This window comes from Simochromis diagramma, unplaced genomic scaffold (assembly GCF_900408965.1).
Source record: "Simochromis diagramma unplaced genomic scaffold, fSimDia1.1 OVJJ01000293.1, whole genome shotgun sequence".
In the NCBI taxonomy this organism is placed as follows: Eukaryota; Metazoa; Chordata; class Actinopteri; order Cichliformes; family Cichlidae; genus Simochromis; species Simochromis diagramma.
This window is the reverse complement of record NW_024386801.1, coordinates 18,772,976-18,797,755: the sequence shown is the minus strand read 5'-3', so window position 1 is coordinate 18,797,755 and position 24,780 is coordinate 18,772,976. Positions and strand designations below refer to the sequence as shown.

General features: G+C 40.9%; 1 protein-coding gene across 12 annotated transcripts in view; it reads left to right on the top strand.

Annotated features, from left to right (window-relative positions):
- The first annotated feature begins 7,330 nt into the window (after nt 1–7,330).
- Nucleotides 7,331–24,780, top strand: part of LOC120730143 (AP-3 complex subunit beta-2) — a 63,348-nt gene continuing 45,898 nt past the window's right edge. For 7 of the 12 annotated variants that reach the window (XM_040026313.1, XM_040026308.1, XM_040026311.1 and 4 more), the window contains exon 1: nt 12,390–14,969. In XM_040026313.1, the coding sequence (XP_039882247.1) occupies nt 14,695–14,969 (275 nt within the window). In that variant the 5' untranslated portion in view covers nt 12,390–14,694. Of the gene's footprint in view, nt 7,565–12,389; nt 14,970–24,780 lie in introns of those variants that run through there. The other 5 variants (XM_040026316.1, XM_040026315.1, XM_040026317.1 and 2 more) reach the window with 3 other exon arrangements.

Below are 24,780 nucleotides of genomic sequence, written 5' to 3'. Positions count from 1 at the left end.
ACAACAACACAAACGAGCAAAATACAAGAATAGCCAACCTGAAACTAATAAATATATGTACAATATATAATAGTGTATGCATTTCTGGATGTGTATACTAAATATTTTCCTACGTGTGTGTGTGTGTGTGTGTGTACACATTTTTACAAATTAAATAGTAAAAAAAAAAAAAAAAAAAAAAAAAACAATAATAATAATAATAATAATAATAATAATAAAATATATAAAATATACAGAGTTGAATATGTGCAAAACAAGTGGCATTTATATACAGTGTGGAGTGCATAATGTTAAAGTTCCAGTAGTGAAGCTGAGGTGTCTATGACGTGTTCAGCAGTCTGATGGCCTGGTGGAAGAAGCTGTCTCTCAGTCTGCTGGTACGGGACCGGATGCTGCAGAACCTCCTTCCTGATGGAAGCAGTCTGAACAGTTTATGGCTGGGGTGACTGGAGTCCTTGATGATCCTCCCCGCTTTCCTCAGGCAGCGCTTCCTGTAGATGTCTTGGAGGGAGGGAAGCTCACCTCCAATTATCCGTTCAGAGCACCGCACTACTCGCTGGAGAGCTTTGCAGTTGTAGGCGGTGCTGTTGCCATACCAGGTGGTGATGCATCCAGTGAGGATGCTCTCAATGGCACAGTGATAGAAGGTCCTGAGGATGCGGGGGCTCATGCTGAATCTTTTCAGTCTCCTGAGAAAGAAGAGGCGCTGCTGCGCCTTCTTCACTGTTTTGTTTGTGTGTACTGACCACGTAAGATCCTCAGCCAGATGTACTCCAAGGAACCGGAAGCTGCTCACTCTCTCCACAGCAGCGCCGTTGATGGTGATGGGGGTGTGTACTTCTCTGCACCTCCGGAAGTCCACTATCAACTCCTTTGTCTTTGCGACGTTGAGGGTGAGATGGTTGTCTTGACACCAGTGGGTCAGGGCGCTGACCTCCTCCCTGTAAGCCGTCTCATCACCGTTGGTGATAAGACCCACCACTGTAGTGTCGTCCGCAAACTTCACAATGATGTTGGAGTTGTTAGTGGCTGTGCAGTCGTAGGTGTAGAGTGAGTACAGGAGAGGGCTCAGTACACACCCCTGTGGAGCACCAGTGTTCAGTGTGATGGGGGATGAGGTGATGCTGCCCAGTCTGACCACTTGGCGTCTGTCAGACAGGAAGCTAAGGATCCAGCTGCAGAGGGAGCTGCTCAGTCCTAGATCCTGCAGTTTCCTGTCCAGCTTCGAGGGAACGATGGTATTGAATGCTGAGCTGTAATCTACAAACAGCATCCTCACATACGTGTCTCTCTTCTCCAGGTGTGACAGGGCAGTGTGTAGTGTCAGGGCTATGGCATCATCAGTGGACCTGTTGTGGCGGTATGCAAACTGTAGAGGGTCCAGTGAGTCGGGTAGTGCAGAGCAGATGAAGTCCCTGACCAGCTTCTCGAAGCATTTGCTTACGATGGGGGTCAGGGCTACAGGTCGCCAGTCGTTCAATGAGGAGATGGTGGAGGATTTGGGTACAGGGACGATGGTGGCCATTTTGAAGCAGGCTGGGACTACAGACAGAGAGAGGGAAAGGTTGAAGATGTGCGTGAACACTCCAGCCAGCTGAGCCGCGCATGACCTGAGGACGCGGCCGGGAATCCCGTCCGGACCAGTAGCTTTGCGTGCGTTCACCTTCCTGAAGCACTTCCGCACATCCTCCTCAGACACAGTGTACGCACTGACGTCATCCGCGGTGCGCACACTGTCCGGTCTCATGGTGTTCGCTGCGTCGAATCTAGCGTAGAATACGTTTAGATCCTCACACAGAGAGGCCGTGGTCTGCGGTGTGCTGGTTTTCCCTCTAAAGTCTGTGATTGTGTTTAGTCCCTGCCACATACTCCGAGGGTTGTCAAACTGTTGCTCCACCCTGTCCCTGTACTCACGTTTGGCTGCTTTGATCGTCTTCCGGAGTTGGTAATGTGCGTGTTTGTAGTCCGATGTGTTCGCGGAGGCAAAGGCGGTGTTCCGTGCCGCCAGTGCCGCGCGAACATCTCCGTTAACATAACATCCTTATGGAACATGATGTAACACAATAGATCAACTTACCTCAAAATATATAAAGCATATAAACAATTACAGAAATATGATACAACAAACACAGCAGTACTACTAATCCAAAATACCCAAAGCTTCATAGAACTGAAACAAACATTTATTTTTAGGTCCATTCTGCTGCTGATACATACTTTAGGTTTCTGAATATCAAACTTGTTGCTGCCTTTCATAGTGTGTAACTTGAAGGCCCTGAGTACTTTCTCCCACACTGAAAACACTGGAATCATAAAATTATTTGAACATTACCTAATAAGACAGATTCAGGATCAACATGGTACCAGCTCACCTGAACAGTCGGCCAGGGGCTGATATCCAGAAACAGGTGAGAGACCCAGAGGTAGTGACAGAGTCATTAGAGTTGTATTGATAAAAGGTGCTTAAAAGTGTTGGATACTTCAGGCCAAAAGAAAGAAGAACAGTTTTATTTGAATGTAAAATCAATCTGCTGTCACCTTCCTTGTATTTTACCTTTGTGTAACTGTGCTGTGAAGCTTTGCTGATCAGTAAACTTAATCATTGTCTGTAAATCATAATTCAAAAGAATAACTCAGGAGAACAAAGTCAAGCTATGTATGGATGTAGTTTTGCGCACGTTCTCCTCCCACTGATCACTTCCTCCTCCTAGTGGATAAATGATAGTATTGCAGCTTGTCTCATCACCATTTCAAGTGTAAAATCCTGAAGATTCCCAACAACATGGTTCAGTACCTGCATCCTGTTGGAGAACAGTATGTAAAACACACAAACACACAAGTGAACACAGCTGCTGAACATCTGCATCTTCATAAACTCGTTCTGTTATCTCACATCTGTCTCTTTGCATCTGTGTAGATGTGAGAGAAGATTTCTGAGAATCGCAGCATTTTTTCATGTGATATGTGATAAAATTGAGACAAAAATGTGTTAGAAAAAGAAGACTTATTGACTTTTATTACTTATTGTTTGTGTTGCAGCGTGGGCATCTAAACCTGAACAGGAAGTTCAGAAAACCAAGAAGCTTTCCATGAGCCCAGCTCAGATAAAGCCATCATGTTCTTATTCATTTGTGACACAGAGAGAGCCAGGTGTTACTTACCTGCCTCACCTGCAGTCAGTGTGTGTGCAGCTGACAAACACAGAGACACTAAACAACACAAATCTACACCTCCCTGCATCCACATCCTCTTCTACCCCTTCAGCTCCAGACAGAGACCACCTTTATCAGAAACACTGGTGAAGACCTGCTGCCAGTCAGTGCTGGAACATCATGTGCTTTCATTAACCAACCTCTCTGTCTCCATTTACAGAGCCTCCATGCCAAACATTCACTCCTTGTTCCTTAGTTTTACATTGTGTTGCTCAATAAAGTTTGTGAGAACACCTTACTATTGCTTCCTGTATTTGAATCTGCTTTTGGCTCCACATACTGGCCTCCAGGCCCCTTAACAGGTGAACCTGAATCCTCCTTCAGTTGCATTGCAATAAGGCTGGGCTTCTGGTTCTTCCCCGAGAATTTCATCTTCACTCACTATGTGATTATAAACTACCTTGTACTTAATAATTAGTTATTATTAAACTCTGGCTATTATCGCCAAGGGGCTTGTCCACAGGGGACAAGTGATTGTTGGGTTTTCTCTCTATTATTGTTGGGTCTTCACCTTATGATATGAAGCACCTTGAGGTAACTGTTGTGGATTGGTGCAATATAAATTGTATGAAGCTGAATCGAATTCAAATGTGTTATTACTTCTTATTTTGGCCTCTTTATTTTTGTAATTAAATAAAAAGAAATAACAAAAGAGGCTTCTGTTAATGAGAGGATACAGAAGAGCTAATCGCCATGTAGATTTTGTTTCATGAATGTTATACAACTTATTTTATTTATGCTGCTTCATTACACTAATTTTACTGATCCTATGAAGCGTTCCAATAAAAACATTTTTTCAAACACTTTAAATCTTCTTTACTTTTGTATCAGTGTCCACTAGGTGTCAGTGAAAAGCTAGATTAAAAACATTGTGGGTCTGTGGGTCTGTGCTCATATGATTTACTCATAGATATCATAAACTGTTTTTTTCATTCAAAAGATGCACAACTGACGTTTGTAGAGTGATTGATCACATGCTGGTTTCAGGCAGTTGAACTGCAGCACCTAAAGGCTACCTTTGCTAGAAAAAGAGGTCTCACTATTAGGTGTAACTAAGCCCCACATGATTGCTATTTAACAATTTTAAATGGCTAGTAATTCCTTGTTCAGTTCCTAGTGTTTTCCTAGTTTCGGATATCTTCCTGTAAAATCCAACAATAAAGCTATTCTCTAATTTAGTTCTGCTCAAAGTTAAAAAGGGGCACACAGAACCAGGCTGAATGACAACAACTCACATACATCAAGGATCTAATAGGGAATCGCATCATACTACATCACTGTGATCAGATGGGGACAATGCAAAGTAAACTTATGCCTATGTTTTACCTAATGGGGTACAATGTTGCTGTTGAGGGGTTGCTGCTGCTCCTGCTGCTGATAGCGCTGGAGGGCAGGGCTGTGTTGGTCTGAGACTGTAGAAAGCCGGTCGGCGCAGGCACGCTCCATTTTGCATAACTATTTTTAAATCCCGGTAGCACTGCAACCACATAAGCTAGCGCAATAATTTTTTTTGCATATGAAACCAGAGGAGTTGTACTTACATCTTATGCCATCAGCTTGTCCTAAGTCACAGTTTCGTTCCACATATAGCTTTGCAAAAACTGCATAAAAATCACTTGCAACAACAAAAACATACTATTCCAGAAACACGCTTTGCCAATCCGATCAGCTGTTTGTAACATTTCCTGCTCCATCAGCACGAACTATCGCATGTCCGCTATGTCCTGCCCAAACCCGGAAGTGACAGCATTTTGCAGAAATGTAGTTTTTTACCATCAGGGCCTTATGAGCCTATACTGGTGTTTTTAAAAGTTATGTTTGACTTTATGACTTTCTATGTCGTTTCTGGGATGCTTAGGACTCATATTGCACTGCTGGAAACAATTTGTTTTGATGCATATGCTGGGTTTTTTGCAAATTTGCATTATAATATTTATTTTCGTTTTCCTGCAGTATATAAAAATTTGTGTATTTCAAAAATAAAACTATGAAGACAGTCAAAATAAATTTCCTGTGGTGGGAAACTATTTTGTGCAACTTTTTTGTATTTACAGTTTTGAGGGATAGGCCTCTTAAATTTCTCTAACTAGAAATATATGTTAAAAAAACAAAAACGATATTAAATTTTTTTGTAGTTTATTGCACTTTTTTGCAATTTATGTAATTACTATGCACTTAATGCAGACATATTATTAAAATTTGGGCTATAATGGTTGTATTGATGTATATCAACTTGAAATGCTCCCAAAAATGGCACTACAGCATGTAAAAATATAATATAAGCTCTGGCGGACTTAGTTCTATGGTAGGTCTTAAAGGGTTAAAAAGTCCATAGGAGAGATGGTAGTTGATTAAACAAGTGTTATGAGATAATAATAAAATGCAAAGATTGGTGACAGCACTTGGAACCGTAATGCAACAGATTTTTTTAAAAAAAGAAAAAGAAAAAACTGTGGGGAATAAATTAGGCTCTGCCTGTGACTCACTCTTTGCCTCTCTTCCTCCTTCCATCTCCTCATCTCATGTATCACTCTCCACTTGCTTTTCATCTGAGAAAAGGGCACAATTTGTTATTGCATTAATAGTAATAAAGTCATAATTAAGTAATGATGGAATAATGTTATAGAACCAAAACACTGCAATTGTGTTTATTATTGTTTTTATACTTAAATACCTCTGCAATGCAACAACTGGTACATGTGTTAATGTTACCTGTGCTCTTTTTAATTCAACTGGTGAGGGATCCACTGCCTTTAACAGCCTCACATAGCTACCTTTGTCACTGTTTTCTCCTCATGTCCTTAAAAATCTATACACATAAAACACATACACATGCACATACAGTGACATTTTTATATCTTCTCCAGAATACTGTATATACCATGGCCACAAGTTTGCATCATGGTGCTGATCCAGAATCCTTCTCTTGTTATTTATTCCTAGTGCTATAACAATAAAGTAATGAGAATGAAAAAATAAAGTAATACCAGCACGCTCTGCTGTGAAGGGTGAGCATTGGTTAATGGTTGTCATGTGACTGATACAAGCCAGATCTTTTTATTTAGCAAAATTGTGATTAAAATGTTATTGTTGAGGGGCACAGGCGGGGCTCCACGTGTACACAGACACATAAAAAAAATACCTCAAGAAAAGGGCACTTGGGGCATCCATCAGGAAAGGGGCAGGTGCTCAAGCCCCCCGCATGTGCCTGTACCCAAACACCGCTGCACACTGAGTACACTCTTTCATAGGAACAGACAGAAAGGAGCTAGCTGAAGCAGTTAGGTAAAAACAGACTCACTGTATACAAGTCAGTGGATTTGATCTCTAGCTAGAATCCAGAGTGATGCACCTGGAACTGACAGTGTAAGCTTACTGCAAGATACTGAAGATCATCATTCCTGGTTTTTCCAACAATTTGAAAAGAAATTATATCTCTGCTGGGTTGATTTTCTAACAATCCCACACATAAATCCTCACACAGATCGAAATACACACATGTGGACTGAGATTCACAGGCACAAATGCGTTTGCTACAATAATAGCCCCATGCAGCAGGTCCTATACTGTTAGGGACAGCCAGGCTACCATCAGGTCAAACTTTGAAGTCATAAATCCACCGTGATTGTGAGCGACTAACCAGATTCACTTGTGTGTCATGACACTGAACTTTTCAACAACTTTAAAGTTAATGGCAATGTTTTCTTCCTGAATTAGTTTCACATCATTTTTCATTTATTTTCCAGCCTATGTCCGTTTGATTTATTTCAGTTTATTTTGGAAGTACAGCCTGAGTGTGAGAGAGACCACTAGTTTTAGCAGTGTAGGGGAGAACGGGGCCGGTGAAAGACTATCTACTATACTCTACTACATAAGAAGTTGTGTGTGTGCGCCTGTGTGTGTGTTTTGATAATAACAGGTTTCTAGAGTTAATAGTTGAGATAATACAAATTTTCAACTGCCTGTTATATAAAAATGTATGAAAGAAAAAAAAAAAAAAATATATATATATATATATATATATATATATATATATATATATCCCGGGGGGATCCAGAAAAGTCACGTGACCTCATAACCCCCCCCCCCCCCCCCCAAGCCGAGCATCCCGGAGATAACGGCGGTGTGTATGCGCCTTTAAGAGCCGTGTATCCCGCTGCCTTCTGCACTGAATCGCCGTCGCTGCTGCTCTTTGAGAGCGACAAGAACAAAAACACAAACACACTGAAAGACACGGCTATGTCCGCCAGCTCCGCTTTTAACGATGAGAAGGGCGGCTCGTCCAGCGTGGGGGAGCCGGAGTACGGTCACGATCCGGCGAGCGGAGGGATTTTCTCCTCCGACTACAAAAGGTACGAGCTACCTGCCTCGGTGCTGCCTGTTACTGTTTCTGTTTGTCATATTGTGGGGAGGGGTGTTATGGGCCAGCTTATGGTGGGGGAGGGGCAGCCTTATGTCCGCTAACACGTACATAAAGTATGCTGTAACGTCAATAGATAACGGACAGCATGTTGAACTTTGTTGCTACAGGCCCGTGATTGAAAGCAGCACCTTCGTTTTCTAGTTCTGAGTCTCGGGCTGTGATTTGGCCGCTATAAGGCTGCGGTGTGCGGCTCGCTGCTGTTTGTTGTTCGCTCCTGTTATTACGTTTCTTTGCTCACGTGTGTGAGGCTTTTAAGGTTACGGTGTTTATACGTCATGTTTGTGAAGTGGGATGCGAAAGGCCTGTCACAGGGGGGATACGAGGCCTGAGCTCCAAGGTTTCAGCACCACCCCTGCTGGACAGCGGCAGCAGCTCAGCCTGGTGGCGGCACACAGGCCCGGACCGGAAGGAAGTTCCACATTACAAGAGAGAGTACTAATACATGAAAATAAAACATCATGAGGTCATCACAAACAAAGCAAAACCAGCTAAATAATCATCAGTCATCAGTCCTGACTGCAACTACATTGAGTCGCATTTTTTCAGGAATATTGCATCCTGAACAACTGTGAAAAATGTGTTTAAAAATGATTTTAAATAACATAGGGCATAATAACTGGTAATCTGGAAAACTTTGACCTTTACTGGGGCACACAAACAGGGAAAGAGGTACACACAGCTGTACAGAGGCAGTCTGTGATTGCACATTAGACAATGAACTTGTTAATTAAGCCATTTTTAATTTAATGGTATACACCTGTTTCCTGGTCTGCACGCTCCAGCTCCTTCTACATGTTTATTTAATTTAAGGTTAGTGTTTAAAGTTACAGTGAGTAATTTTTTCACATTTTTAATTGAAAATAAAAAGAATGTATTCATCACAGTTACTTATTGTCAGCAGATTAGAGCAGGGGTGGGGGAACTCCAGGTCTCATGGGCCGGTGTCCTGCAGGTTTTAGATGTGTCTTTGATTCAACTCAGCTGATTGCGGGGGTGGCTGTAGCTCAGGTGGTAGAGCAGGTTAGTTACTGATTGGAAGGTTGGTGGTGATGCCAAATATCCTAATCCCCAGTTGCTCTCCAATGCATCCATCGGAGCGTGAATGTTAGCTAAACAGCACTAAAGTAAAGAGGGTTATAGAAGAAAGTGCTTGTATGAATGGAGGTGATTGGGTGAATGTGGCATGTTGTATAGAGTGCTCTGAGTACTCTACGAGAGTAGATAAGCGCTATATAGATGGCTAAATTACCTCCTCAGCTTTCTCTCTGAGTTTGTTCACCAGTGTCCAAGTCCAACAACGTTAGATCCACTTTAACGAAAGTTTCACTAATACCAGCTAACAACATCTTATAGAGGCTCATAGCTTAAAGCATTTAGTCATTTAACAATAGTTTTTTTCTTTCTTTGTTTTGTTTGTTTTTATTGAAACTACTGCTTAATTACAAACAAATTTCAGAAAGTTATTATTTACAAAAGAATTTTTTTCACTAGCATGCAAAGTCAAATTGTCATGTGTGAAAAATATCTGATGAGATGGGATTAAACGGTGCAATAGAAATGACAATTTAACACACCGTGCACTCCTACAGTTTTATTTTTGCTTTTTACGACTTTTCCCACCATGAAAGCCTGATGGGGTATTGTTCTCATTCTGCCAGGGCAGCAACGACGCACTGTAGGAGTTTCAAATTGATAACATAGGTGTATCTGCTAAAAATCTCAGATAAGTTTGCATCTCAGTGAACTTGTCCTCAAGGTTAGAGGTCAGAGGTCAAGCTTTCTGAGACTCTTGTGAATGCAATAACTCAAGAAAGAAGTCACCTAGGATTTTGAAATTAATACCTATGTGTATCTACTAGGAGGCTGAGGAGTACCACTGGCTGCTGAGAGTATTTTTCATTTTGGACATGATGAGCACAAAGGTGACACATTAGTGCAGTGGTTATCACTGTTGTGTCACAACAAAGACATCCTGGACTCAAATTCACTGGCCAGCTGGGGCCTTCCTGTGTGGAGTTTGTATTTTATCCACGTGCCTCTGTGGGTTCCCTCTGGCTTCCTCCCACAGATCCAAGACATACATGTTAGCTTAGACTAGGTCACTTGGATCCTAAATTGGATGTGAGTATGAATGTCAGTGTGAATGAATGGGCATTGCTAATTTCACTAACGTATACCTCCTCTGTCCTTCGCCTGTGAACTAGATATCAATCTCAGTATGCCATGCTAAAGGGTCTATCAATCTTTAAAATGCATCTGGAGGCGAGAAGAAAGAGGAAGCTTGCTGCAAGAGCTATAAGGAGCAAGCGTACCTGCAGCATGTACATGAGTCGTGACACCTAGCTGCAATGTACAAACCACTGCAAGAGGAAGACTCATTGAATAACTTGTTTTCAATGTTTCCATTATTTAAGCTGATCAAACTGCTTCTGTGTTGAATTAGAAAAGGTAAATCTTTCACATTGTGCCATGTGGGTCCTAAATATAAAAAACTCCCACGTGCACTATTAAATCTGATAGCGTGAACGGCAACAGTAGTCGGGTTTTAAATAAAACAATTCATGATGCGGTTGTGCCACGCATCAAACTCAGCAATGCTTTTAAAATGAGGCTCCAACGCAAAGGATGTCTCATTTATTAAATCCCTGTTACCTTGGTTTCTCTCTCCTCGTGTCTCTTCTGCTTCTCCTCTACTCACATCTTTGGTGAAAAGGGACAGAGGCACAAGGAGAGGAACTGAGGATACAAGATACGATACAAGAAATGAGGATATTGTATCTGTGTTAACCCTGACTGGCGACTTGTTGCTCCAATGGAAAGGGCAGTAAGCATAAGAAGACTGTGTGGGTGAAGCAAGAACATCCCCCGCTCAGTTTCTAATGCCTTCAGCGTCACCATAATTCACCAGCAGAGGGAGCCATGTGTCTATAGATGGCAGAATTTCAGGCTCTGAACTATGACCTTTGGATGTGGAGGAGGAGGAGGTTTTGTCTCGAGTTTGTCTGGCAAACATTAGTCATTAGTGCAAAACTACTTGTGATTAAATTCCACCCTCTTTACTGTTTTTTCCAGTGTAGGCTGGATATTGTTGATATAGAGATGTGTGTGTGTGTGTGTGTGTGCAGAAGTCAAAATTTGCTCAGTGAAGGTGGGTTAACCGGTTTGTCTGCAAACATAATGGTGGAAGCACACTAACACGACCTTCACTGTTGTTGCCTTGGAGACACGTTGGATGTGAAACGTTGCTTCGGTCCTCAGATCGTGCCAATCTTTTTGTATATTATCATCCAGAGAAAAGATCGGCTTTCTTCCGTTTAAAAGTGTACACTGTCCTTCAGCACTTAAGACAAATAAATTATGACTTTAAAAGGACCAGAGACTGATGCAGGTGACTATTTGTTTGCAAGACTTAACGAAAAAGGCCTTGGCTTCTTTTTTATTATTATTATCGTAGGTCAGTGTTCTTAAACAATAAAATCAAAAGTGTTGGGTGCCAGTTTAGCTCAGTTGGATGCACAGGTGCCCACATACTACATGGTTAAGAGCTGCCGGCCCGGGTTCAAGTCTGACCTGTGGCCCTTTGCTGCGTGTCTCTCTTTCCCTGTCAGTCTTCACTGTATCTGTCTAAGAAAGTCAAGTCTTATAATTTCATATTTATGGGACCGTTGTCCTTCCTCATACATCCGTGGGATCACCTTTTTGGTTTTTACATCTCTGTCAGACAGCAAAAATCAAGTCTGTGATATAGGTCACATAGGGAACTTGAACTGGACTGCATCTCACATGGCAGTAACTTCAGCTTTACTTTCTTCTTGTCATATACCAAACACATCCTCGCCAACTGCTGTCTCTGACATGTCAGTGCTGCTGCTTCTCTGCAACGCTGCTTGCTGTTTCCTCCATCATCCTGGCATTAATCTGTAGTCTCCAGTGGGATTTTTACTTATCATTTCCAGTTTCTACATCTCAACAGGCAACTGTTTGTTTTTAAGAACTTGTTTGGCATTTTGAGAAGTACACTTTAGCTTATCATAGAGGATATATTATCTTTTATCACCATGTTACATTTCTAGTGTAGCATTAGTTGTTCGCAGCCAGTTTATGTCCTTGCACTCCTGAGCTTTGTGTTAATTCTTTCTTGTTTGGATGGCTAATAGGAGTGACCCTTGTTTCTCTTACTAAACTGAATGGGTTCTGTAATATTTCAGGCCTGCTTCTATAACAAAGTAAATGGGTGTGCCTCTGAAGTTACTGAGATTGATCTGTGCCCATACACCTTACCAGGGCTCGCCTTTGAAAACCACCTATTCTAATGGTTGTCAAGTAGGGCTGTGCGATATGACCAAAATCTCATATCCCGATATAAGAATTCTATCGTCCGATAACGATATAAATCACAAAAATGTGACATTTTCTGTAAATTCTGTGAATCTCGGGCAGCTCGACTTGCGTGAAGTGTTTCCAGCTGCGCGTCACGTAGCTGGAGTCGAGTGTTTTAACCGATGCATGAAACGATACATTTTTAGACATAAGTTGTAACGCCCGCCGTTTTCTTTGTGAGTATTTATTACACAGGGTGCTGCGGGGAAAAGCCTGTTCTAACGTTTGAGTCTAAGGTTTATTTTTTAGCAGGCGCTTGTCCATCCGTAGTGTGGTTATATTAAATATAAGAGAAAGAGAGAACTTTAAGAAATTAATATAGCCACTACAGTGTCCATCAAAACGATGAAAAAATATTGCCGTAAACAGTTTATTTTGCGACACCACGAAACAAACGATAGCATAAAATGAAACAATAGACGTTTTTATATCGTCATCCGATATATCGTTATATCGAACAGCCCTATTGTCAAGCCATGTTTTCATTGATGTATACTGAGTGGAGGTCATCAAATGCCATCTTTATGACAAAAAGAGTGAAATAGTTAAACTAAGATATGAACATGATATCTTCACAAAGAAAAAAAACGTGAGTTACCTAAAATGTGACGTTGTAAAACACAACCAGGTTGTGTTAATACTGCAATGCTCACCTTATATCCACAAAGTGTTGTCTTTAAAGTTTTTGTTCAAACTGAACAGTGTTAAATATTATTGTTTGCATTTACTAGTCTGTACTATACTGTACTACTGGCTCTGAATGGGCTTTTGGGATTTGACTTGGCTTCTGGTGACTGGAGCACTGCTGTGTGGAGTTTGCATGTTCCTTCAGAGCTTACGTAGTTTTCCTCATGGTTCATCCGTTTCCTCCCGCAGAGCAAAGAAATGCATGTTAAGGTAATCAGTGACTGGGATGGCTTCACTCTTCCCCTTGAAATTAATTTGGATAAGCAGCTATGAAAATGGATGCATGCGTCTTTTTCCACAGTTTGATTTGTTAAAAAACAGCTCCTAAATTGACTGACTGTCAGGCAACACAAGTGCTATATCAGTGATAGCCAGTAGTGACCAGTGCTTCCTTGGATTTTAAGGCTGGACTACTGGCTGTAATCTTATATTTAGCATAGTAATGACATTGTTAATAATCTTTTCATCAAACTCGAACACAATGTAGGTACCAGCCTTATCTATCTCTTTGGCCACACAGAGCATGAATATGAATCATCCAACTTTAGACTATATGAGAGTTTATTCATTTATGTCTTCATATATAATTTTGCTCTCATCCTCCTTCATTTAGAGGGTGTGATAGCACTGCACTGCACCTAAAGACCAGACAGAGAAAAAAAGACAATCTAAGTTAAGAAAAGCCAGCAGCAGTGCTGTGTTGTTGCTGTCACAAATCATTTGGATGTTTAAAAGAAAAAAATGTGATGTTCAGCGTTTGGCTTTTTTGAGTGCTTTAAACTGAGAATCAGGAGATCAGAGTTTGAAATGTGTTAAACTGTCAAATGTATTTTCTGAAAAAACGACAGCAAATTGCAGATATCTGTAAATCTTCTGCATTTGTTTTTGTTTTTTTGTTTACTGTAAAGATGCTGCCGGCGCAGCAAGCCCAGGGTTTGCTCTTGATGACATCATGGATAAAAATCTTATTAGTCTTAAGCAAATGTCAACAAATTGTCACTGAGCTACTGCAGATCACAGGAAGCACGTTATGTCAGTTGTGCTTCAAGGCAGTTTCTTTTTTTTGTTTAGAGCCACATAGAAATATAACCGGGAGAGCGAGAGAGAGCGAGCGAGATGTCCTCATCACGACACTGCCAAGAAAGCTGAGTCATGTAAGATGAGAGAAAAAAAGAGGCACAACGATGGCTATAAAAAATGAATAGGACGGAAGGTTTTTAAGCGTAATGCGCGAGCGGAGGGAGGAAATATTTCTGCAAAGGCTCGCTGGCGTTGAGTCCAGGTGAGGGCAGATAAAAGAAGCTGTGATAGACGGCGTGATAGCGTGGAGGGGAGACGTGCAGTTTCTAGCTGTTAATGTGAGGATTCGGAGCAGTGATGACACGCACGAGGAGAAGCGAGTGATAACGTGGCAAAAGGTGGGGAGAGGCTGTGTCATTGTTGGTGAGCTGGGATATAAATATATTGTACACACACACACACACATGCGTACAGAGGAAGAGAGTGACTGGTGCGGCAACAGGAACCACATGAGCAGCAGGGAGGAGTCGCGAAAGGAGAGGCGTCACGGCAGATAAAACTCCACGCCCCTCGCTGCCGAGCATCCATTTACTGAGCAGCTGATGTCTGCTGCTTCACTCAGCAGTAACAGAAGGCAGCGAGAGAAAAAAATACAACAGAGCTCTGGAGCTACCGCTGGATTTTTAATGGGGAATAGGCAGCAACCTCTCCTCAGGATGGAGCATTTATGAGGAGGCTTGCTGTGCCAGTCTTGCAGGAAATGTCCACATACTTAGCCTTAGAGGGAAGGAGGATTTCTAACAGAGTAGCTGACGCTGCTCTTTGTGGCATGAAAACTGTGTGAGGAGCTCCAGGAGAATTTCCTCCGATTAACCGGAAAGCTTCGATCTTCTCGCAGCTTTTTTTTTTCTTTGTTTTTTCTCTCCACGTGATCCAACCTGTGGTTCCACAGGTCAAGGCGAAGTTTCAAACATGACCGCCATGCAAAAGCTGCTGCAGCTGCCGGTGAACGCGGTGAACATGGTGAAGACCGTGCAAAGTCAGGTCCAAGGCCAGGAGGAGGACAAGAGCCCCGTGCTGACTCCCGATAGCGGGCAGCAGGCTTGGTACAGCGCCCTCCAGCCTGATGAGCTGCGCCACCTCCGATCTGGAGGTACAGGTGGAGGAGGAGGAGGTGACCAGGAAGAACGAGCCCCACTGGAGGAAGGTGGTGGAGGTGGTGGTGGTTTCCAAACTCAACCGCTGCGGTAGGATGAGAACTCATCAGTGCTAGAGTTAAATAAGAGAGTATTTAGCTGCTTCTCTTCCAGGGCAGATTTCAGTGAATGCAACTTGAGAACAAGATTAAAATGTCAAAAATGGGCTAACAGGGTGCTTAACAGTATAAAAGTGAGTGTTAGCGGCCCGATCCAGTCTTTACTTACTATGTTTGCCTCCTGTTGCTTAGACGTGCTGTAGAACAAATGGCACGGGCTTTACAGCAAGGCATTAGTCTACTGGTTAAACATGGAGGAAATCTTTTCCAAGAACACCCATGGAAAATTAATTGATTTAGCAGAACTGATCTTAATGTCACCTGACCATGTTGACTCACTCAAATACTTCTCCATACTTGCCACTTAGCTGGCTGAGCAGTAATCCAAGCTTCATGTTCTTTAAAGATCTGATCTTTAAAGTTTGTGTAATATATCATATATTTATGTCACCGTTTTTGCATTCATAAGCTCCTGGCTCTTGTCTATATATCGACACATTTACATATTTTGGTTTTCTTTTATTCTCCTTGAAATACAACAACCTGCCAGGGACTGCAGATCAAGATTAGTCTGTGCGGCTAAATGTTACCACTTTTTAAATAGAAATAAATGAACATGCAGTACTGTGGAAAAGTCTTGAGCCACTGAAAAATGGCAATAGGTGCAGCAATTTATAGAAACGTACAGATATACATGGAAATACAGTCTCTGATGATGCTTTGGCAAACGATAGATGGACCAGTTGAAGGACCAGATGTATCTCTCAGGTCATGTATTAGCTCTTTGTTGGATTTTTGTCCTATTTCTTAAGAACATCACTTTCAGATGTTATTCAGCTGCTGTAAATAGTTGTTTCCTCAATTTTTGGAAAGATGGAAAGCACACCGTACCAAAATAGTAGGGGTGCAACAATACACAAAATTCACGGTTCGGTTCGGTTCGATACTTTGGTGTCACGGTTCGATATTTTTTCGATACAAAAAAAATGTTCATGCCTTTTTAATTTGTCATTTATTAAATTTTCACGGCACATTCCGCACCACATCTCTGTGCGTTCATCATTTGTTTGAAGCCAGCTCACCTCCTGCAACTACTTTTCCGAGAATACGTGCTTCTTTTGTGGTTCGGACTCCTTCTGACATTTCTTTGGAGGTGGAGGAACATCACAGTAATTGCTTAAAGGAGCTTCTTCGACATCTTTAAGAGTTCTAAACAAATGTCTGTCCTCCTCCTGAAAATCTTATGTGCACCAACTGCTCAGCGCGGCAACAGCACAGCAACAACAACAACAACAACACACAGGGCGCCCTCTGACCCCGGAAGGACACACCGTCGCAGCGAGAGGGCGTCACCCGTCACTATGGCAACATAAACAAAACATAACTGTACAAACAGAAACCCGAACAGCCCTGACCCGCTACAATATATATCCTGCTGCTTTTACACACGCACTCACATAACGCTCAGCGATTCTCTGCGCGATCAACCTCTCACATGTTTAAGCTTGCTGCGGGAGATTTCACTTGTCATGTTTGCATAGTAAGCTAACGATTGATAAGACTATGTCAGAGGAATTGGTGCGCAAATTATCATCACTCACCAATCAGTGCTGTCGCTCTCTATACACAGTTCGCGCGATTGCAAAGTGAAAGCAAAAAACAAGCACAAATTCAAACGCGATTTCAATATGTCACATATTGACAGTGGCTCACCGATGCCAATGACATAATTACCCAGCTACATTTCCGAAATAATGCAAAACCATTGACATAGATTTTTCCTTCCTACGATAGCCCGACGGGCAGGGCAGAGATAGATTTTGGTAGCCCGACTGGAAAAATCGCTAGCCCCGGGACGTCGGGCAGGCGATTTTGCGAGCCCTGTATCTGATTGAGGAATCACTCATCTTTGGAAAAGAGAGTTTATTACAGAGAAATGGCTCTTTCCAAAATAAAAGCTATACTATACGCTTCTTCTGGGCTATATTCTCAGCAGCATATTAAACATATCAGGTCCCCATAAGGAGAATCATGTGCTAACGGCTGTCTAAATGACTCGGGTAAAGTTTGTAGCATGCATGCTTGTTGTTTTTGTCTGCTTCCACTTGTCTTTGCACTAGGATGATGTCGGTGTAAATGTGCAGTCATATTTGTTGTGTTCCCACTAGTGCTGTCAGCGTAAATCTCGTTGAAATGACGTTAACGCCACAACATGGCAAATCTCCGTTAACGAGCTACCGCGGATAGCCCGTGCATGGGGCTGGACGGCCAACACGTTAACGAGCTAACTGCGCTAACACACTAGCTCCCACCCATGTAATTGAGCATTGCGTGGCACATCCAACATACTGTTTTACTTTAGTCCATGACTCGCTTACCTTCAGGGTCATACGTCACATGAAAACCAAAATAGTTCCAAACGCCAGATCTGAATGAGGGTGGGGGAGGTCCATGTTGCAAGGAGAGCTTAACTTCTGTCTCGCTAGCTTGCCCTGCGCTCAGTGAATCTGCGTTCGACTACTCCGCCTAGGCTGCACTGTCGAGCGCAGATCCACTGAGCGCTCAACACAGACAGCATCGTCAGAAGGAAAGTTGATAAAATAAATTAAAAATTTATTTTGTATTGTTCGATACATATGCGTACCGAACCGAAAGCACTGTATCGAACGGTTCAATATCGATACGAGTATCGTTGCACCCCTACAAAATATACCAAGTTTTAAGATAGTAGTTCTTTGGAAATCACCTTGTGAGTGCAGTAATGCTATTTAATGACTGTCAAACTATGTTTTCTTTGGCATTTTTCATAGATCAAGTAATGTGAAGTGCCTAAGAATACAACTTCAAATTTACTAATTTGTCTGTTATATGTAGACACAACACTGGTTCATCCCTGGTGCCTTTTTAACGCTCAAATGATTTAGCATTAAGTGGCTTAACAAACAAAATCATTCCCTTGAACATTGTCAGTTACAAGAACTGGACCAAAAATGTGTGCAAAAGCAGCTAATGCCCAAAGGAAAACTGAAGAAAGTCTGGAGAACTGCTGCTTAAGAACCCTTTAAAATATTACAAGAAAGTCTGGCTCCTTTTACACACACACACACAAAACATAAACAAATGAGATGGCAATACTTTTGCACAGTATTGTGCAGAAAAAGTTTACTGCACATTCTGAGATAGCTAGTACGTAGAGTGAATAAATAGACTGTAGGCCTGCTTCTGAAAATTGGCATCATTATCATCAATCTGCTAGTTGTTTTCTCCACTAATGGCCTTGTCTGATGGCCTCAAATCAGAAGATATTCAGTTTACAAAAACATAAAAAAAAGAGACGAGTAGAAAATGCTTGACCTGGAAAAGGCGGAAACAGAAAATGTCTAAAGGAATTACTTATTAAGCTAGTTACTCATTAATTTCCTACTGAGGCACTAATGAAATAAAAGCGCACTATCTAGGTTCAAGTCTATAAGAATCATAAGGAAGCATTTCATGGACATATGCAACATGTGTAGTGGTGCAGAGTAGACTTGGCTTTAAAAAGATGGGGACTGCTATCACATGTCATGGTGCCCCGGGGACCAGGTTGGTATAAATGCAGATGGATTTATTAAAGAAATTAGAAAAAGGAGTGCAGTTGTTTATTGGAATTAGACTGAGTGTATGAATTAAAGGCCATGGAGCTACTATAACTAATTAGACTGCAAACCACTAAAATGTAAAGTCAGTGTAGCGCTCTTCAGAAGCTGTTTTTTCTTCAAGGGAGATGTAATTATACTTTCAGATTTTTATTGGGTCATACCTACCAGCTACAGCAGTTTCTTTTAATTTTACAAGACTGGAGAGGCACAGAAATTCACTTCTGGTTGGCTTTAAGAGGCAAATTCTGCATCTGTAACTGTGGAAAAACAAGACGCGGCTCTGCTAAGAGAGACGGCTTATGTAAAACAGCTGCTTATAAATTCAAGCTGCAACTCCTCAATCTTTCACTCGCCGCTGATTCATGCAAATACATTTTCATATCTTTTGCTTTTGGTGTTATTGCACCCTGTTCTTGATGAACAAACTGACATTACACCTAAAAGTGTGTCATTAAACACATGAAACACTGGCCAAATCCCATGGAGACTTTCCAGAAGGAAGAGTCCCGCTGATCTCTTGGCGATGGTGGCAGGTAACCTGACCGCCCGTCAGCTCTGTTGTACCACACTGGGCTAAATAATTCAACGCTGGTTTGTAAATTCATCTGTTGTTCAGCAGGACAGGGTTTCCAGAGAAATGAGAAACCTAGTGCTGGTATTGAATTACTGCAGGTCCTTTGAGCTCAAGCTGGGACGTCTAAAACCAGTTAGAGGTTTATTTGTCCTGCAGTTTCTCAATATAGTCTTTTAATTTTCTTTTTTTCTTGTGTGTGTGTGTGTGTGTGTGTGTGTGTGTGTGTGTGTGTGTGTGTGTGTGTGTGTGTGTGTGTGTGTGTGTGCAAATAATTGATCATTCCTGTTTGACACATTCAATGTTTGGCCACAGCTACAGCAAATGTAATGAATGGTGCAGGTTCAGTTTTAATTAGATCTTCTAAAGGCTTGTTTGTCATCAAACAGGCCACATTAATCCCTGTCACTTTATTAATTAGTTAGGCTGATCGGGGGGGCAACACAAGCTGGAAAAGCAAATTGAGCCTTTGATAGGGAAGTTTCACCGTGGCTGCTAAATTTTAAAGTTGACTTTGTCTTTAAGTCATAATTTACTGGTTTCCTGTTTTCTAGAATTGTTGCTGATAACAATCAGTAGAAGTACCACCTCTTTGCTTTCAGCCACAGGCTTTAATTAGAGGTAAAAAGAATGTGTAATTTAAGCAGTGGAAATTTGTCTCATATATGGTTAATTTCTGTTATGAAAATACAGAACTTCATCTCCCATATGAACATATTTACCTTCACAGTCTAGGACTTGGGTTCGACTAGGATTAATCCTAATGACTTAAATAATTTGCTGACTTTCCTTTCGTGCCATCAGCAGGTTAAGGTTTACTTTTCCAGTGAAATATCTCTGCATCCACTACTTGGATGGTTCCCAGAGGATGAATCTGAATGACTTTGGTGATCCTCTGGTTTCAGCACAACCATGAGGTTAACATTTGCTTCATATCCATATGTGACATTTAGACAAACTGATTTGAAATCACAGTCGTATCTCCCACCAGATAAAGGATAATGACTTTGATACCCTGTGAAGTCTTCATTTAGACTCTAGTCATTTAGACAAATTTGCACTGTCATGAAATCTAATTTTTCACTTTCAAAAGAAATTGCAATAATGCTGTCATTCAGAGTCTGCGTTCGATTTTTTTTTTACCAAAGTTGGCAAGAGTCTGTGGCCATGACTGTACAAAAGCATACAAAAAACAATTACTCTTTGACTTACTGTATTTTTAAATTTACATTGTTGAGACATTTTGTGATTTATTTGCTTAAAAACACCATTAGCGACAGTACACAGTTATTGCGACAAACCTGTTTGCAGTATGACCCGACTGTTGCCATGGTAAACCACATATGTGGCCTGATATGTGCTCTGATAGCACTTGATAACTGTACATAAGGTACATATTCTGCCATTAGACGCTTTTATAGCTGTTGGATGTCTTTTGAGGAGCTAGAGCAGGTCAGCGACTAACCGGAAGGTTAGTGGTTCGATCCCTGCCTGCTTCAGTATACTTAAGTATCCTTGAGCAAGATACTGAACCCTGAGTTGCTCCCACTGCATTCATTGGAGTATAAATGTTAGATAGAAAGCACTTAGGTATAGAAAATATTGCTGTATCAATGTGTTTGTAAATGGGTGAATGAGACATGAATAAAAGAGTTGGCATTTTGTTTTATATGCCAGTTTGAGTCCTCAGTTATAGCAGAAATAAACTATAAAAGAACCAGTGCATTTACCAATTTGAGACTTGCCTTGTAATATTTTTATCTGTTTTTCACTTTTAAAGACAAAAAGGTTTTTCCCACATCAAAGTAAGTAGAAGTTGAGGTTTCAGGCTGTGTTGATAGAAATGATCACTTGTTTTAGCCAAAGGCTGTGATTCATTTTCATTATTTTAAAGGATGAAATGAGCCACTTCCTTCCCTTTCTGCTGTAAATCAACATTAGGCTGCAATATCCATTCATTTATTTTCTTGTTTGTTTTGACCAAAATATTAAAAAAAAACAGCAAGAGTTCTGCACTTGCATCCAAAAATAATCCTTGCTGTGGTGGCTTAATTTGACAGTCTTTGATGAGTGCAGGTTTTTGAAGTGTGTGACAGAGTGAACTATATTATTCGCAATGCAGTGCAATTATTAACACTTTGATGCTTGGCGGAGCAAAAAGCAGAGGCTTTTCTTAGCACACAGACACACAAACGCCTGCGCACACACACTTTAAACTCGGGGCAGAGTCGTGATAAACCGACTGTGTTCTGCAGCAGCCACCTCCTCACAGACTGCAAGCCTCCATTCACTGCTGTCACATGACCAAAACAGATGAATTATATCGTGCACCCCAGCAGCCTCCCACTCTCACAGCAGAGTAAGTAAAAGTTCTGCCTGCAGTTTGATTATCTTTAGGAAGTCATTTGTAGCACTGGTTGGAGCCTGATTTAAATAACATGCAGTGTTGGGAGATACATTCACACTACACAGGAAGATGATGAATTAATCACAACATTGTTTTAAGATCATTTCCTCATACATTCTTTGATTTTTGAATCTTTCAGGCTCTCCTGGCTCTCATCATGCCTGTTCTGATTCATTTACCTGTAACAGATATTCTGAAATGTTTACATTTGTAAAATATCACATGTACACATATAAATTTATGGCTCAATCACTTGAAGGTTAATGTCAACACCCTCATAAGGCTAAATTTAAAAGTTATGAATTATAAAATTCCATCTCCCAGTCCATCCATTTTATTAACTGCTTCTCTAGCTCAGGATCATGTGGAGCTGGAGTCTATCCCAGCTGTCTTAGGGCGTGAGGCACACTTGACAGGTCCCCAGTGTCTAATGACTGAGAGACTATATAAACCACGAGGGTCCAATATCTCAGTAGCTTTAATTTTAATCTGAAGGAAAATGTTTTGATTTTTTTTTTTTTATTTAAAGCATTTTGGACACAACTTCACTTACGGAGAAGAGGACAAGATCTGAGGAAGTTACAGCTCTAGCAGTATTTGCAGTACTGCTTGACCAATGTGTTTTGACTTGTAACTGCAGAGCACACAGTCATATACATCCTTATACAAATCTGCCAATGAGGCACCAACAAGGATGGGCTGAGTCTATGATTGTGCGGTTTACTGTTCCTGGCAACAAGGAGCTCTAGCGAAAACTTTGTTGGCACTTTAGCCGAAAGCTGGAAAAGTACAGCCGAGGGGTTGTGTTTCCCAGTTATGCCATAAGATATGGAGAATACATATAACTGCACATCAGTAATATGTATGCACTTACTGTAGTAATCACTGAATATCTGTTGATTTAATTTATTAAATTGAAGGGTCTCACATGTAGGTGAGCCTCTACAGAGTGTACCACCTATTGCAGCTGGGATAGGCTCCAGCCACCTCCAGTCTGAACTGGAGAAGGATGAATGGATCTGACATGAATTATAGAAGTGTAATGATGTCTTTTAAAAGCTCATACAACTAATAACATATTTAAACTTTGGTAGCAGAAGCTGTATATTGCAACCTGCATGTTGTAGTGATATAAATAAAGAACCATATTTTACATTTGCGTCTCACAGTTTAGGGGGTATTAGCCAAATTCGAAGGCCCGCACTATAATACAATATAGATCCCTTTATTTTTCAGATATACTTCAGTTAAAAGAGAAGCTTTAAGAAATACTCTCAATGCCAGCAGCGAGGTTGTTTGTGTGAGGGGAAACCCCAGTTTCGCCACATCTGAGCCTCCCATCTCTCACCTGTTCTAAAACAAGTGTGCAGCCACTCAATAATTTTCAGAGACTCTGGACTCGGTTGTTAGAGTCGATGATGATCCCACGTGGTAATACTGTCAGATGCAACAAAGGCTCTCCGGGAAACCGGGAAATCACTTAACTTCATTTTATTGCATTCTTTGTTGCCTTGGAAACCCGCTGGGGGAAATGTGCAGCAATCACTCCACCCACCACCAACTGAACTCCACCCTTCATTTCCCATACCACCAAATGACAAGACCCTGATTCGTAATGAAAGGTCTGTCTGCTGGGAGAGTTGTCCTGTTTGGTGGTTTTAGAGTAGTTTACAGTTTTCCTTTTGTGCTAAGTAGGGTCAGATTTAAAGAAACTTACTGTATGAGTGTAACTGTTTCCATAATTAGACGTGAAAACATTTCAGAAGCTGCTTTTATTGAATCATATTGTTATTGTGGGTAATTAAACAGCTGGCTGAAGGGCGGAAATTGAATAATACCCACATAACTGCCAAATTTATATATATGTACACTGTTACTATTAAAAGAAAATAAGACTTACAAGTTGATTTAAAGTGGTTATGATTGAGGGTATTATATAGACAACTCCTCAAAGTTGTCATGCATTTCTGTCTTTGTGGAATGAAAATACGTGAAGTCTTTTTGTATCTTAATTATGGGGAAGCAGCAGAATGAATGCTAAGGTTGCATGAAAATGCCATCCATCAGTATTTCAGAATTCAATTAGCCTGGTGTGTTTATCTTGACAGCTGCAGCAGTTGTTCCTGTCTGTATTGTTGTGTTGTCTTACTGAAACCAGTGTTTGCAGGTTCTCCTACAGGCAGGTTTGGTAGAAACTGTCACTGCCGTTTATTTGTGTTTGTTTTGCAGCTGGGTGGAGATGTCGGCTTAGATCTACTCAGACTGCTGTGTGAGCTGACCGCTCTGTTGTTTCTGACAGCAATGATGGATGAGCAAAGCTGGAGAACAAAGCACTGTTATACAGTAGTCTGTATGCAGATACAAAGCACAGCTGTTAGAAAATAATATACAATAAAACAATAAAAAAGATATATACTGGTGATAATACAGTAGAGGTGCTTTTACATGATATACTTTGCCAAGTCCAAGTTAGATGGAATTTCGTGTCATCCACATGTGGCTCCTGGATAAAAACTAGAGAATGTGTTTTCAGTTTGCTGTATCAGCATTTCGTTGGCACTCAACGATGGACAAACTGTACAATAGATGCAACAGGTGATAGAGGCAAGTATGCTAGCAGAGCTTATTGCAAATTTATAATACACATTATAAATTGTAAATATTACAGTTACAGATGACAGAAACTAAGGAAGAGGATTAGGGCCACTGGGAAAAAAAAGTGGGCACGTTTATTTTTTCTTCTTTTCCAGAATTCTGAGAAAAAAGTCAAAATTCTGAGATGAAAGTCAGAATTCTGAGTCAGATTTCTGAGATTTAAGTCAGAATTGTGACTACAAGCTAAATCCGAACACCTCAAATCTTTATTTGGTTTCTGTTTAGTAATCTAAAAGTGGAAAATGAACATTAGCCAAAGTACAACTTCGCTTGAATAAAATAAAACAGCAAAAGCTTTTATACCCAAAGAACAAGTTAATAGGAAAAAGCAAGTAGACATTCTCTGCTATGGTTTAAAATCTTGTGGTTTAATAGCAAGAACCGTCATTAAAGTTTATATAGAGTCAACTGGAGAAGATGACAATTGCTTTACAATCTTATGTTTATATTTTTTGGTCAAGTACAAATATGATAAATTATATTTTTTTGAATTAGTAATACATTTCAACTCTGCAAGTGATAACAAAAT